Source organism: Amblyraja radiata, chromosome 8 (genome assembly GCF_010909765.2).
Source record: "Amblyraja radiata isolate CabotCenter1 chromosome 8, sAmbRad1.1.pri, whole genome shotgun sequence".
In the NCBI taxonomy this organism is placed as follows: Eukaryota; Metazoa; Chordata; class Chondrichthyes; order Rajiformes; family Rajidae; genus Amblyraja; species Amblyraja radiata.
Window position 1 is genome coordinate 43,406,308 of NC_045963.1, and position 14,196 is coordinate 43,420,503.

Below are 14,196 nucleotides of genomic sequence, written 5' to 3' on the forward strand. Positions count from 1 at the left end.
TGTTCTTCCGGCGCTGGAGCTCCATCATCCGGCGAGAGGGTCTGAAACATCGGGCCGCCATTGCGGCGACTGCGGAGGCCTCAAATTGGCCTGACCACGGGGTGAACAAGAGGAAGAGGACTGAACTTTGCTGCCTTCCCTCACAGTGGGAAACGTTGAGGGGGGTTGTTTTTATGTTTAATGTTAAAATCCTCTTTAATGTTATGTTTTATTTTTATTGGTGTGCTGCAAATGGCAACTCAAATTTCACTGCACCAATCGGTGTATGTGACAATAAATGTCCTTTGTCCTTTGTCCTTAATGCAAAAGTGGGATAATGTAGAGCTAGTATGAACGGGTGGTGAGCATGGACGGTGGGCCGAAGGGCCTGTTTCCATGCTATATCTCTGAACTACGATACACGATAGATTCAAAGTGATCTGTCATATACAGTATATACTCATACTAACTTTATTAGCCAAGTATATTTTACAACATATGTAGTAGATTAACCTTTATTAATCCATGCCATTTATAATCTCCACTACACAAATATTCAAGCCACCCATTACATGGTATTACGGTACTACACTAATGCTGATGGCCAGCTGGCAGAATGTTTGCTGAGCTTCATGAGCACGGCTGTGCAACTTAAATGCTCTGTATTTCTGAATGGAATAAAGACCTATGTTTTACCATGTTGTCGTAGTGGATCAATAACAAACATGGTGTCAGGAGTTTTGAACTACTTCTCCAACTCTTTTGCCTGAAATTATTTTAGTTTATTTTTTTACAATGGACCATCGCTCTGTTACTATGGATGGGTAATTTCGCAAACCCGATCCTCTGATATTTGACAGTAATCTTGCCGAACGTTGGCGCATCTTCGAGGTGGAATTCGGAATTTTCATTGAAGCTGCCCACCCGGGTGCTGCTCCTCACACCGTTGCATCAATTCTCCTCAATGTAGCGGGCACAGAGGCTGCCCTGCAGGTACAGGACTTTAATTACGCCCCAGAACATACCGATGAGGTAACCCATGTTGTGACCCCGGCAGAGTCCATCAGAAACCCCACCTGCCTCCTCCGAAAGTTCCGAAAACTGTGCCAACTTCGCATCAACGTTATCATGGAGCACCACAAATTCTTTTCCCGTAGTCAACACGAGGGCGAGACGAATCCTACATCGGTGCCCTGAAGAGCATCGCTGCAAGATGCCACTTCCAGGACCGCGACGTACTCATCCGCGGTAGACTCGTATATGGCATCCTGAATGACAAGGTGAGAAATGAACTACTCCGGGATGTGGAGCTCACACTAGCTAAAGCTGAACGTGCCTGTCGTGTTGCGGAGTTCAGTCACACTCATACCAAATCCCTGGGACAGGGACCACACTCTGCCTCTGATGTCCATGCCTCTATAGGTCCCCACGACAACCACCAACAGCCCCTCGACAACCACCAACAGCCCCAGGGAGGGGAACCGACCCACTGATCCATAACTGTGGTAAATGCGGCGGCTCACACCCTAAATTTCGTGAGCAACGCCTCGCTTTCAGCAAAACTTGCCACTACTGCAAGAAGAAAAACCACTTCATTCGTTATTGCCGCACTCGTGGTAGACCTGCTCAGCAGCCCGACCTCAGCCATGGCCATTCAAAAACTCACTCGCCACTTCTCTGTCCAAGGAACACCCCTCCAGCTTCTCTCAGACAATGGAACTCAATTCTCCAGTCAGCTCTTCAAGTATTTTGCGACACGCTGGGACTTTCATCACACCACCAGCAGCCCCGAGTACCCGCAGTCCAACGGCCTGGCCGAACGCACGGTAAGAAGTGCAAAACAACTAATAGAACGCTCACTGGTAAACGATCAAGTTGGCATTGTACTTGGGCCACACAGTCACGGGTGTACAGGGAGCACACAACCCTGAGGGGAACTGGTGTTGAGTGGCAGGGTAGAGGAAACGTTATGACCATTTCTAACTGGTTGAGGTCTGCCAGTCAGGAGGTCCAGAAACCAGTTGCAGGTGGCGATGCCAAGGCCAAGGTCCCAAAATTTATGGATGAGCTCATTATTGTGATGTTGCAGGCTGAGCTGCAGTCAATGAATAGTATCCTAACATAGGTGTTCTTATTGTCAAGGTGATTCAGAGCTGAATGTGGTGCAAGGGAGATGGCATATTTCGTACACTTATTTCCCTGAATGCGAATTGCCAGGAGTCTAGATTGATCGTGAAACTGGCGCAGATGTGGGCCAGTACTAGTCTATCAAGCACTTCATTGTGATCAATGTTAGAACTACTGGGTCACTTTGAAGTCATGGAGATGGGTCACTTTACTATTTTTGGAGACTGGAATGATGGGGTTTTCCTTGAAGCAAATGGTGTTTAGGTTTGTGTTTATCAGTCGTGTGTACCAAGAAAGGTTTTGTTTGCATGCTGTCCAATCAAATCAAATAATACTACACAAGAATACAATCAGGACAACAAAGACAAGATAACAAAAAAAAGCGGAGCAAAGAGAAAGGTACAGCATGTTAGTACAGCTTGAAATAGTGATATATTTACGAGGAAAAGAGATTTTAAAGAGTAGGGTGATTAGATCAGATGATAGTTGATCCTGCACTAGGACCAGTGCGGAGAGTCATCACGGGTGGTTGCAGATGTCAGCACAGACTGTGGCCATTCTATGATGTCTCAGTGTTCTTTTTAAAGTCAAGAAATGAATGAGCCAAACATTTCAAAAGGAAAATGATGAAATGTTGTTCCATGTACCATTTATTTGCAATAATCAACCAACAAACCGGTTCGATAATATAGCGTGTTAATTTAAGAAACCCGTTTAAGAAGCATGAAGAAGCAGTTGACACCACCGAGCAAGAATGACAATATTCTCAACATATTACAAGCACTTTACAACAGTGGCAAAGTCCAGGTGCAATTACATCCAGCCCACAGTGGCATGACACGGTGACAGCAGCCTGCTGCCCTTCCCCCATTAACGATCATTCCCACCTACCCATCCCTGTCACAATGGAGAGTTGATTTAGTTTGGTTTAGAGATAAAGCGTGGGAACAGGCCTGTTAGCCCACCAACGATGACCATCAATCACCCATTCACACTAGTTCTATGTTATCCCCTCTTTCTCATCCACTCCCTACACATTAGGGCAATTTTACAGAGGCCAATTAACTTACAAACCCGCATGTCTTTGGGATGTGGGAGGAAACCGGTGCACCCGGAGGAAACCCATGCGGTCACAGGTAGAACGTGCAAACTTCACACAGGCAGCATCCAAGGTCAGTGCCTGGAACACAATCAGAGAAGAGGTGGATGTGGATATGAAAGTAGTGTTTAAAGGGCATTTGTACAAACACATGGACAGACAGAGAATTTATGGTTATAGACCATCTGCAGGCAGACATGCAGGTTAAATTGGCATAAGCCAGGCGCCACTCCGCTGCTGGTCTCAAAAGTGGATCTGCAATTACAAACTAAACTAGACATAGGGGGTTGAAGGGCCTGTTCCTGTGCTACACTGTTCTTTGTTCTAAGTGTAACTAGTACTGGAACCAAAAGTACTACAGTTGGCAGCACGTTCCAGACACTCACCACTCTCTGCATGAAAGACTTGCCTCACACATCTCCTTTAAACTTTACGACTCTCAAATTAAAGCTGTGCCCTCTACCTGAATAATGAAAATAGTCTTGAATACCGACACACGAAAGGGCTGAAATCCAACTGTCTCTGGTCTCTGACGAAATCTAAGCAGATTCCTGAGTCTCTGTGTTCGTTTGGCCTCTTCCTTTGCGGTGCAGCTTACTCGAACCAGTGGTCACCCATGCAGTCGCGATTCCACTCTTGTCTGCACAGCCAGCACCACTGAAACTGGCAGGAAGTCCTGGGGCATTTCATGTGCATGCAGCCTCCTGTCACAAGGAAAAACATCATCAGGAATGTGGGGCAAGTACTGGAAATGCCAATTAAATTTAAATAACTCAGTAATGTTAATGACAGCAGATAGTCAGGACAGATTTTCCTTTCCTTGGCATCTGAGGACTGTGCGGTTTGTGAATGCAATGTGCAATAATAAAGGTGTGAGATTCAACACCAGAATTCTGAAATACGTTTGCTTTTGATCGCTTCTCTTGCTGCCTGTATGGGTTGTCTCCATAGTCAGTGGAAATTCATTTAGAAACTGGGTGGCACAGAGGTGCAGCTGGTAGAGTTTCTGCTGCATGGCGCCAAAGACCCAGATTAAATCTGGACCTTGGTTCCTGTTTGTGTGGAGTTTACGCATTTCCTCTGTGACTGCGAGGGTTTCCTCTGGGTTCGCTGGTTTCCTCCCACATCCCAAAGACGTGCGGGTTAGTAGGTTATTTGGCCTCTGTAAATTGTCCTTTGTGTGTTGGGAGTGGATGCGAGTGGGATAATATAGAACTAGTGTGAACGGATGATCGATGATCGGCGTGGACTCGGTGTTATATCTTTCAATGTGAAAGTTGAGAGCCGCAGGGTGGGAGTGAACCGTTGCTGGGCTCCTGTGTTGGACATTCCCACAAGGGAGACAGGAGGCAGGGAGCAGCTGGAGATGGGTGCTTTAGGGATGCTTCTCTGTGGAATTCCTGCCATGGATGCTTTGAAGTGACACTCGTTTGCTTCTCTCGCATCCCTACTGATCAGCAGGGATAGAGCTCCATTCTTCAACCCTTGCCTCTCCTCTGGGCATTCAGGTTCCATGTCCATGTGAGTTCAATGTTGTGCCTAAGTCTGGAGATAAGTGAAACTGAGCATTGGTGAACAAGCGTCATTTGATGGCACCAAGGGTGGGTCTTTCAGTCAAAGACCAGGGACAAGGTAGGACAGAGTGAATATTTCAGCCGATTTCCACATTGTGATGCAAATCCTAATGTATTAATGTCTAAGGAAAGAGTTGAGGAAGGGTTTACAGGGCTAACTGGGTGAGACTGCCTTGTCTTGCCTTGGGTTACTACAAAGGAATCCTTGTTAAACTACCTCTGAGATCATTGAGTGCCAATGTAATTGTGCCTGGCACACTGGCAGGGAGTGGCAGACTTGTTTACCTGAAGGACACAAGTGAACAAATTGGGTACTTGTAACACAATGGCACCATTTTCCCATAAGTAAAATTTACTAATTGTAGTAGCCATTTAGCTTAACTCTGTATGTTATAACTATAACCAGTTACCTTTAAATTTTATCTGCCTGTAATTATGTGGGTGTGATTTATACGTAGTCAGACGCGTGTTTGCGGCTGGGATACTCGCTGCTGGGATATTGCTTGATTTCAGAAAACACCACTTTGCACAAAAGGTAGTGGAAATAAGGACTCTTTCTCCTTGAGGCTGGGTCAATGAAAAACCTCAAGAGGAAAACCCCAAGGCAGGAGATGTGGCATTTAGGAGACTTTTAGACGGGTACATGGATATGGAGGGAATAGAGGGATATGGATCATGTTATAGGAGGTGGAGATTAGTTTAACCTGGCATTTTATTTGGCGTGGACATTGTGAGCTGAAGGGCCTGTTCCTGTGCTGTACTGTTCTATATACAATTAATATATCATGCAGCCATGATTTAGCAGAATGGCAGAAGACCCTTGAGGTAAGGAGCAGTTTCATCCTGTCCCTGGGTTCTTTGCAGAGAGAGAAGCAACAGCAGACTGGTGTTTTGCTTTCCATGTAAAGAACAGCGAGGGAATTAATGAATCTACTGAAGGACATAACTAACTTCAAGTGCAACATATTTCTGTTTTGGCAACAACAACCTGAAGTCAGTGAGGTTGAGAAGTAGAATAAGAGGTCAGAGAAGAATTTCCATGACCATTTCCAACCTCCAACAGTAAAACTTGCAGAAATCCCAGGAAGGCAGCATGAATGGGTGAAGTTACATAGGCAAATCTTACAAATGGCAAATGTCCAGTTCCATTTCAACAATGCGCCCTAATCCCAACTTCAGATCGATTTCCCTTTGCATCATGAGTTCATCAGTTTCATTCATGTTTATAATAATAGATTTCACATTTGGTTCTCAATGTTAAAGGCAGGAGAAGGGGTTTAGTTTGAAAATGCAGCATGGAAACAGGTCCTTTGGCCTATCGAGTTCACGCCAACTATCTATCGATCATCCGTTCACACCAGGTCTATGTTAATCCACTTTCACATCCACTCCCTACACACCAGGGACCATTTACAGAGGGTAATTAACCTATAAACTCGCACATCTTTGGGATGTGGGAGGAAACCTGAGCACCTGGAGGAAATCCACGCGGTTACAGTGAGAATGTGTAGATAGCACCCAAGGTCAGGATTGAGTCCGTGTCTCTGGCACTGTGAGGCAGCAACTCCACCAGCTGCGCCACTGTACCATCGTAATGCATAGATACAAAATATATTTGGCATTTCAGGTGGGCTACTATTTTGGTGTCTTGGACGGCAGGTAATTATGATAGGCTGGGACATTGTCTTTGGAGCGTAGGAGGCTGAGGTGTACAAGATCGTGAGGGGCATGGATAAAGTGAACGCTCCCAATGTAGAGGACTCTAAAACCCGAGGGCATAGATAAATTGAGAGGGGAGAGATTTAAGAGGAACCTCAGGGGAAACATTTTCGCTGTGGGGTAGACTATAACTGGAATGGGCTCCATAGGAAGCTATAGATGTGATATGATGATGACTTTGAAAATCCATTTGCATAAATATATGGATAGGAAGGGTTTAGAAGAGGGCTATGGGCCAAATGCTGGCAAATGGGATGATCTGTCGCTCAACTTTGTTGGCATGAACACGATGGGCCGAAGGGTCTGTTTTTGCGCTGAATAGCTCTATGACTATATAAAGTTTCTTAATATGTTTTTGCAGTACTCTTATTTCTGTAGCTGATATTTCGTGTCAATGTATAAGGTTGCACTATTATTAAGTCAGAAAGTTTGTCAGATAAACCGTTTTTCTCCACTGGTACTTGGCACTTTGGACAAGGGTTGGTTGTTTCCTTGATGGTTTGCCTTGAAGCCTCTTCCCAACGCGCTCGTTGGGCAGCTTGTTCGTTGACAACGAAATGCTACAAATGAGAGAATAAATAAGTCATTATACCACTGCATTCAATCCTCAAATTTGTTCGTGCATTAAGAAAAAAAAACATGAAACTGATTTATTTTCTGCTCCTGTCCTGAAGGCACCGACTGCTTGCAGGGTCTATAGTTCCATGGGAACCAGTCACCCACTGGTACCTTGATCAAAGGCCCTCTATTCATTGATGAGCCCAATCAGCAAGCAATTTGGCTACTGGCCATCTTAACCCATTGTTGATATGAATCCTCTTTGTGATTTGTGCTTCGCTGCACTGGTCGACATTTATTGCATTTAAGAATGAGACAGTGACCCTTCTTGCCCTGTTGCATTCAGAGTAGTGAAGTTACGGTGCTGTTCAACAAGGAGTCCCGGGACCTTCATCCAATGGTGATGACCCAGAGGAATTAGGGCAGCACGGCGGCTCAGCTGGTAGTGCTGCTGCCTCACTGCAGCAGTGACCCAGGTTCGATCTTGACCCCGGGTGCTGTCTTTGTGGAGCTTACATATTTTCCCTGTGACTGCCTGGGTTTCCTCTGGGTGCTCTGGTTTCCTCCCACATCCCAAAGACATATGGGTTTGTAGGTTATTGGCCTCTGTAAAATTGCCCCTATTGTGTAAGGAATGAATGGGAAGTGGGATAACATAGAACTAGTGTGAACTGGTAATCAATGATCAGTGTGGATCCTGTGGGCCGAAGGACCTGATTCCATGCTGTATCTCTAAACTAAACTAAACATTTGAGGCTAGTCATGGTGATTGGCTGGGTCTGCTCCAGAGAGGAACTCAACATTTGAATTAATTTGATGATATACATTCATCTTGGGATCAGAGTAGGTCTTAGAATTGGTGAAACTCTAATATGTTTCTGGAAGAGAGCAGCCAGATCCATGGGCTCTTGTTGTGTAGTCCTATGAAATAGTGATCGCAGAGGCTTGTGATTAGAGCCAGAAGATCACAAGTTAAAATACTGCCTTGACAGAAACATGGAACTGTAGATGTTGGTTTCTGTCACCTACCCATATTCTCCACGGATGTTGCCTGACCCATTGAGTTACTCCAGCACTTTGTGTCTTTTTTTCCAGCTTTCGCCTTCAGAATCTAATTTTAGTTAAACAGGAATCTTAAATCTATTTGGCCTATGTTGCATTTGCATAACACTTCAAACTTTAAAGTTGCGCCAGGCTCTTTAATGAATTGACACCGAGTTACTAAAGGAAATGTACCAATAATAGTCATAGAGACATACAGCACAGAAATAGGCCCTTCGGCCCAACGTGTCGACCAAGATGCTGTCTCTGCTAGTTCTATTTGCCCATGTTTGGCCTATATCCCTCTAAACCTTTCTTGTCTATGTCCCTGTCCAAATGTCATAAGGTCATAAGTAATAGGAGCAGAATTAGGCCATTCGGTCCATCAAGTCTACTCCTCCATGGCTGAACTATCTCTCCCTCCTAACCCCATTCTCCTGCCTTCTCCTGACACCTGTCCTTTAAATGTTGTTATAGTACCTGTCTCAACTACCTCTTCTGGCAGTGCGTTCCATATACCCACCACCCTCTGTGTGATGAAGTTGCCCCTCAGGTCCCTATTAAATCTTTTCTCTCTCACTTTAAATCTATGACCCCTGGCTCTTGATTCCCCTACCCTTGGTAAACGATCTAAAACTTATGATCTAAGACTTGGATCATGAGGGAGGGATTAGGTGATGACCCTGGAATTTTGGAGATTAATAGTTTGAAGGCGTGGACCCCAATGGAAGAGGAATTAAAATTGAGGATGAGCATATGGTCAGAGTTGCAGAAGTGCTGAAATCTTGGAGGGTAGAGGATGGGAAAGAGTAATGTGGGAGAGATTTGAAAGCAGAGATAAAGTCTGCAGAGTTTAGGTGTTGCTGAAGCAGGTGGTTATTGCTGGGCAGTGAGGTTAGTATAACGACAGTAGATTGGAGGTTGAGCTCATGTTTAGGTAAGGTGGAGTAAGGGCAGCCAGCCAAGAGACCTCTGGACTGCTGATGACGCAAGAGTCAAGAGGGTTTAATTGTCATATGTACTAATAATGGAACAATGAAATTCTTATTCGCTGCAGCTTTACAGGCACATTAACACAATAATACTGCAAATAAATATACAACAATCAATAATGCAATAAATGATTAGTAACACTTGGTAACCAGAATAGTGTGCAAACCAGAATACGTAGTGCAACCAAAACAAAGTCCATGATAGTTGTTTGCCGAGGCAGGGTTGTGGTTAGGATTGTGCTGTGTGTTTCGAGAGCCTGATAGTTGATGGGACAAAGCTGCTTTTGAACGTGGACATGGATAAGGGTTTTAAAAGCAGATTCAAGTCAGGGAGAGGCTGAGTTTGGCAGTGATATAGACATTCGAACAGACATTGGTCTGAAGAAGGGTTCCGGCCCGAAACATTGCCTATTTTGTTCGCTCCATAGATGCTGCCGCACCCGCTGAGTTTCTCCAGCACTTTTGTCTACCTTAGACATTGGAACAGTCAGGTTTTATATTAGAGTCGGATGTGTTACTAGAAGTTCATAGAGACAGACAGTGTGTTAACAATCCCTTTGAGCCAACTTGTCCAATCCGCTCAAAATATCCCATCTAAGCCAGTCCCATTTGCCTGCATTTGGCCCACGACCCTCACCTTTCCTATCCAATGTTCTCCCAGTGACCATGTAGTTTCCTTCTGGGTGCCTTGGTTTCCTCCTACAAAGGTAGACAAAAGTGCTGGAGAAACTCAGCGGGTGCAGCAGCATCTATGGAGCGAAGGAAATAGGCAACGTTTCGGGCCGAATCCCTTCTTCAGACTCATGGAGGGTGGGGGCGGGGAGAAGAAAGAAAAAAGGAGGAGGAGGAGCCCGATGGCTGAGGGAGAGCTAGGAAGGGGAGGAGACAGCAAGGGCTAACGGAATTGGGAGAATTCAATGTTTATACCACTAGGGTGCAGACTGCCCAAGCGGAATATCAGGTGTTGTTCCTCCAATTTACGGTGGTGCTCACTCTGGTCATGGAGGCGGCCCAGGACAGAGTGGTCGGATACGGAATGGGAGGGGGAGTTGAAGTGCTGAGCCACCAGGAGATCAGGTTGGTTAAAGCGGACCGTGCGGAGGTGTTCGGCGAAACGATCGCCAAGCCTACGCTTGGTCTCACCGATGTAGATCAGCTGACATCTAGAGCAGCGGATGCAATAGATGAGGTTGGAGGAGATGCAGGTGAACCTCTGTCACACCTGGAACGACTGCTTGGGTCCTTGAATGGAGTCGAGGGGGGAGGTAAAGAACGTGCGGGTTTGTAGGTTAACTGACCTCTGTAAAATTATGCCCAGTGTGTAAGGAGAGGATGAGAAAGTGGGATATCATAGAGCTAGTGTGAACAGGTGATCAATGGTTCACATGGACTCCGTCAGCCAAAGGGCCTGTTTTCATGCTGTATCTATGAGCCAAGCTTCATCTGGAGGACTGATAAAATGGCAAAGTTGCAAGTGAATAGTCATTCCGCAACAAGTTATAGGGAGAAGAATGGGATGAGGAGCATGAGATAATGTTATAACTGAGACTGAAGGCAGGGGAAGTCCCAAACTGCTGGATTAACTCAGCGGGTCAGGCAGCATCCCAGGAGAACATGGACAGGTGTGATTACAGTGTCTTGACCCTTCTTCAGACTCAAGCACTGTTCCTCAACGAACTTCAGGAAGAGCCTCTTCAGGTCATCCCCCCAGCTGTGGTACCTTCTAAACTCATTCCGAAGCAAACAGAACTGATACACTACAATGCTGAGAACTATATCTGAATGTTGTATCTTCCCCTTTGCTCTACCTATTGTACTTGAGTTTGGCTTGATTGTATTTATGTATAGTATATCTGATCTGTTTGGATAGCATGCAAAACCAAAGCTTACACTTACCATGTAACAATAATAAACCTAAACCTATACCTAAATAGTTTGTGCAGCTTCCTTAAATGGAATTGAATGGAGGGATATGGATTATGTGCAGGCAAATAAAAGTTGATTTTGGCATCATGTTCGGCACATACTATGGGCCGAATGGCCTGCTCATGTCCTGTACTGTTCTATGTTCTATATACTACTGCTTGCAAGTCCACAAAGCACCAAAATCCCTGCGGAATCCAAGCAAGCAATACAAATCAGTCAGGAATTAACCAAAATTATTGCAATTGCCTTTTAGTATGTCCAACAGAGCAAAGGTTCCAGAAAGAGGAAATAAGTCAATAGTGAGCAAATGAATTTCTGCTTGTGAGGGGAATGTCAGGCTTTTTCAATTTGTGCCACAAGATCTCAATGCAATAAACAGCTAAACTGGGCCTGAGATCTGGCTCGATTGTAAAATGACGGCAACTTTGTGAGGGTCCACCCATGATCATTGTTTTATCAGAGGCACACCTTCAAGGACAACCTTATCCAAATGGGAGTCTTTGAGTCACTGACTGCAGCCAGGTGTGTTTTGTTTTACATGCTTGACCATAACCCTTGGAAACATTTAAGGCATTATAAATCTGCTAGGTATTATATTAGACAGGAGAGTATGGGCGTGTGTATGTTGCTTCTGGCTACAGATATTGCTATCAATCAGTTCGGTGTTTGTAATTATTAGAATTACATACAGTTGATTTGAACGTGATAAGTAAACGTGGCACTTATCATTACCTTTCTCTGTTAATTAAGTATCTGTTTACAGTAATTCTGTACCTTCAACAGTAACAGTAGTTGCTGTAGTGCAACTTTTCTATAGTTTTATTTTCCCCTTTTGTAACTTAAGCTTTACTAGCGAGCTGCTTCAGATGACACCACAGGGTATGTGATTTCAGTTTTGCTTGGGAGTGAGAATTGAAGAGCTCCTTGTATAAGCGAGTTCAGTATTTCAACTGCACATGCCCAGGTCATAGGTCATTCGCAATAAACATTCTCGCCAGCTGAGTTTCTGCATGTATACAGACCTGCGTTCATCCGTATTTTCCAGTTTTGCTTCTTCGATGTAAGAAAATGCTGCTTTCAAAACTCTTTACTAGGTGTATTTATGGTTCATTTGTACAAAACTACAATGATTTTGTTGGTTTTATTGCTTATGCTTTGGTGTTTTATTGCTTTATGCTTCAGAGCATATAACTGTTATAGCAGTGTCTCAAACTAACTGCTATGTTCAGTAGACATAATATTGCTATAAGCAATATTATGTCTACTGAACAAAGCAGATAGTTTGAGACACTGGTATCTATACTATTACTAAAATTCTCATCTTGACCACTTCTGGTTTGCGTTGCTTTTAAATTTGCGCAAAAACGGTGCCCTATATCGCTAGGATTTTGTTCCCCACCTTACTCACCGTTCTTCTGTGCTCCAAGCGCGCCAGGTTTTGTTCCGATCGGTGGAATATTACAAAAGTTATGAAGGTTTAAAAGATCGTGAGATGAGCAGATTGGTCTTCTCAAGTCATCAAGAAGATAACGCCCCTTCCGGCGGCGAAGAGAATAAAGCCCCGGAGGCCGGGCATGAGTCAGTCAGCCTGGAAGTCGTGAGTGAGAGTTCAGTCCAGAACTGTGAGTCCACAAGCCGTGATGAGTGAACTGTGAGTCCACAAGCCGTGAGTGACTGAACTATGAGTCCACAAGCCGTGAGTGAATGAACTGTGAGTCCACAAGCCGTGAGTGACTGAACTGTGAGTCCACAAGCCGTGAGTGACTGAACTGTGAGTCCACAAGCCGTGCTGAGTCCGGAAGTTGTGCTGAGTCCGGAAGTCGCGCTGAGTCCGGAAGTCACGCTGAGTCCGGAAGTCGTGCTAAGTCCGGAAGTCACGCTTGAGTCCGGAAGTCTCGCTGAATCCGTAAGTCGAGCCTGAGTCCAGAGGTCCACAAGCCTTGAGTGACTGAACTGTGAGTTCACAAGCCGTGAGTGACTGAACTGTGAGTCCACAAGCCGTGAGTGACTGAACTGTGTGTCCACAAGCCATGAGTGAGTGAACTGTGAGTCCACAAGCCGTGGCTGAGTGAACTGTGAGTCCACAAGCTGCGGCTGAGTGAACTGTGATTCCATAAGCCGTGGCTGAGTGAACTGTGAGTCCTCAAGCCGTGGCTAAGTGAACTGTGAGTCCACAAGCCGTGAGTGAGTGAACTGTGAGTCCACAAGCCGTGGCTGAGTGAACTGTGAGTCCACACGCCGTGGCTGAGTGAACTGTGAGTTCACACGCCGTGGCTGAGTGAACTGTGAGTTCACAAGCTGCGGCTGAGTGAACTGTGAGTCCACAAGCCGTGGCTGAGTGAACTGTGAGTACGCAAGCCGTGGCTGAGTGAATCAGGGGCGTCACAATGGGAACCCGTCAGCCGCGCCTGCGCAGTTGGGGGCTATGCGTTAGTGATGAATTGGTGGAGAAGTGGAATATTGCATTGGGGGACCAACCCTCCCGTGTGAGTGAACTGTGAGTCCACAAGCCATGGCTGAGTGAACTGTGAGTCCACAAACCATGGCTGAGTGAACTGTGAGTCCAGAAGCCATGAGTGAGTGAACTGTGAGTCCACAAGCCTTCAGTGAGTGAACTGTGAGTGAACTGTGAGTCCACAAGCCGTGAGTGAGTGAACTGTGAGTGAGTGAACTGTGAGTGAGTGAACTGTGAGTCCACAAGCCGTGAGTGAGTGAATTGTGAGTCCACAAGCCGTGAGTGAATGAACTGTGAGTCCACAAGCTGTGAGTGACTAAACTGTGAGTCCACAAGCCGTGAGTGAGTGAACAGTGAGTCCACAAGCCGTGAGTGACTGAACTATGTGTCCACAAGCCATGAGTGAGTGAACTGTGAGTCCACAAGCCGTGGCTGAGTGAACTGTGAGTCCATAAGCTGTGGCTGAGTGAACTGTGAGTCCATAAACCGTGGCTGAGTGAACTGTGAGTCTTCAAGCCGTGGCTAAGTGAACTGTGAGTCCACAAGCCGTGAGTGTGGGAACTGTGAGCCACAAGCTGTGAGTGAGTGAACTGTGAGTCCACAAGCCGTGGCTGAGTGAACTGTGAGTCCACAAACCATGGCTGAGTGAACTGTGAGTCCACAAGCCATGGCTGAGTGAACTGTGAGTCCACAAGCCATGGCTGAGTGAACTGTGAGTCCACAAGC

General features: G+C 45.6%; 1 protein-coding gene across 3 annotated transcripts in view; it reads right to left on the bottom strand.

Moving 5' to 3' along the window:
- Positions 1-576: 576 nt before the first annotated feature.
- The window catches only part of prkn (parkin RBR E3 ubiquitin protein ligase), an 833,127-nt gene continuing 819,507 nt past the window's right edge, over positions 577-14,196 (bottom strand). For 2 of the 3 annotated variants that reach the window (XM_033025722.1, XM_033025723.1), the window contains exons 11-12: positions 6,941-7,058; positions 578-3,909 (exon numbers count right to left, since the gene is read on the bottom strand). In XM_033025722.1, the coding sequence (XP_032881613.1) occupies positions 3,800-3,909; positions 6,941-7,058 (228 nt within the window). In that variant the 3' untranslated portion in view covers positions 578-3,799. Of the gene's footprint in view, positions 3,910-6,940; positions 7,059-14,196 lie in introns of all 3 variants that reach the window. The other variant, XM_033025724.1, reaches the window with a different exon arrangement.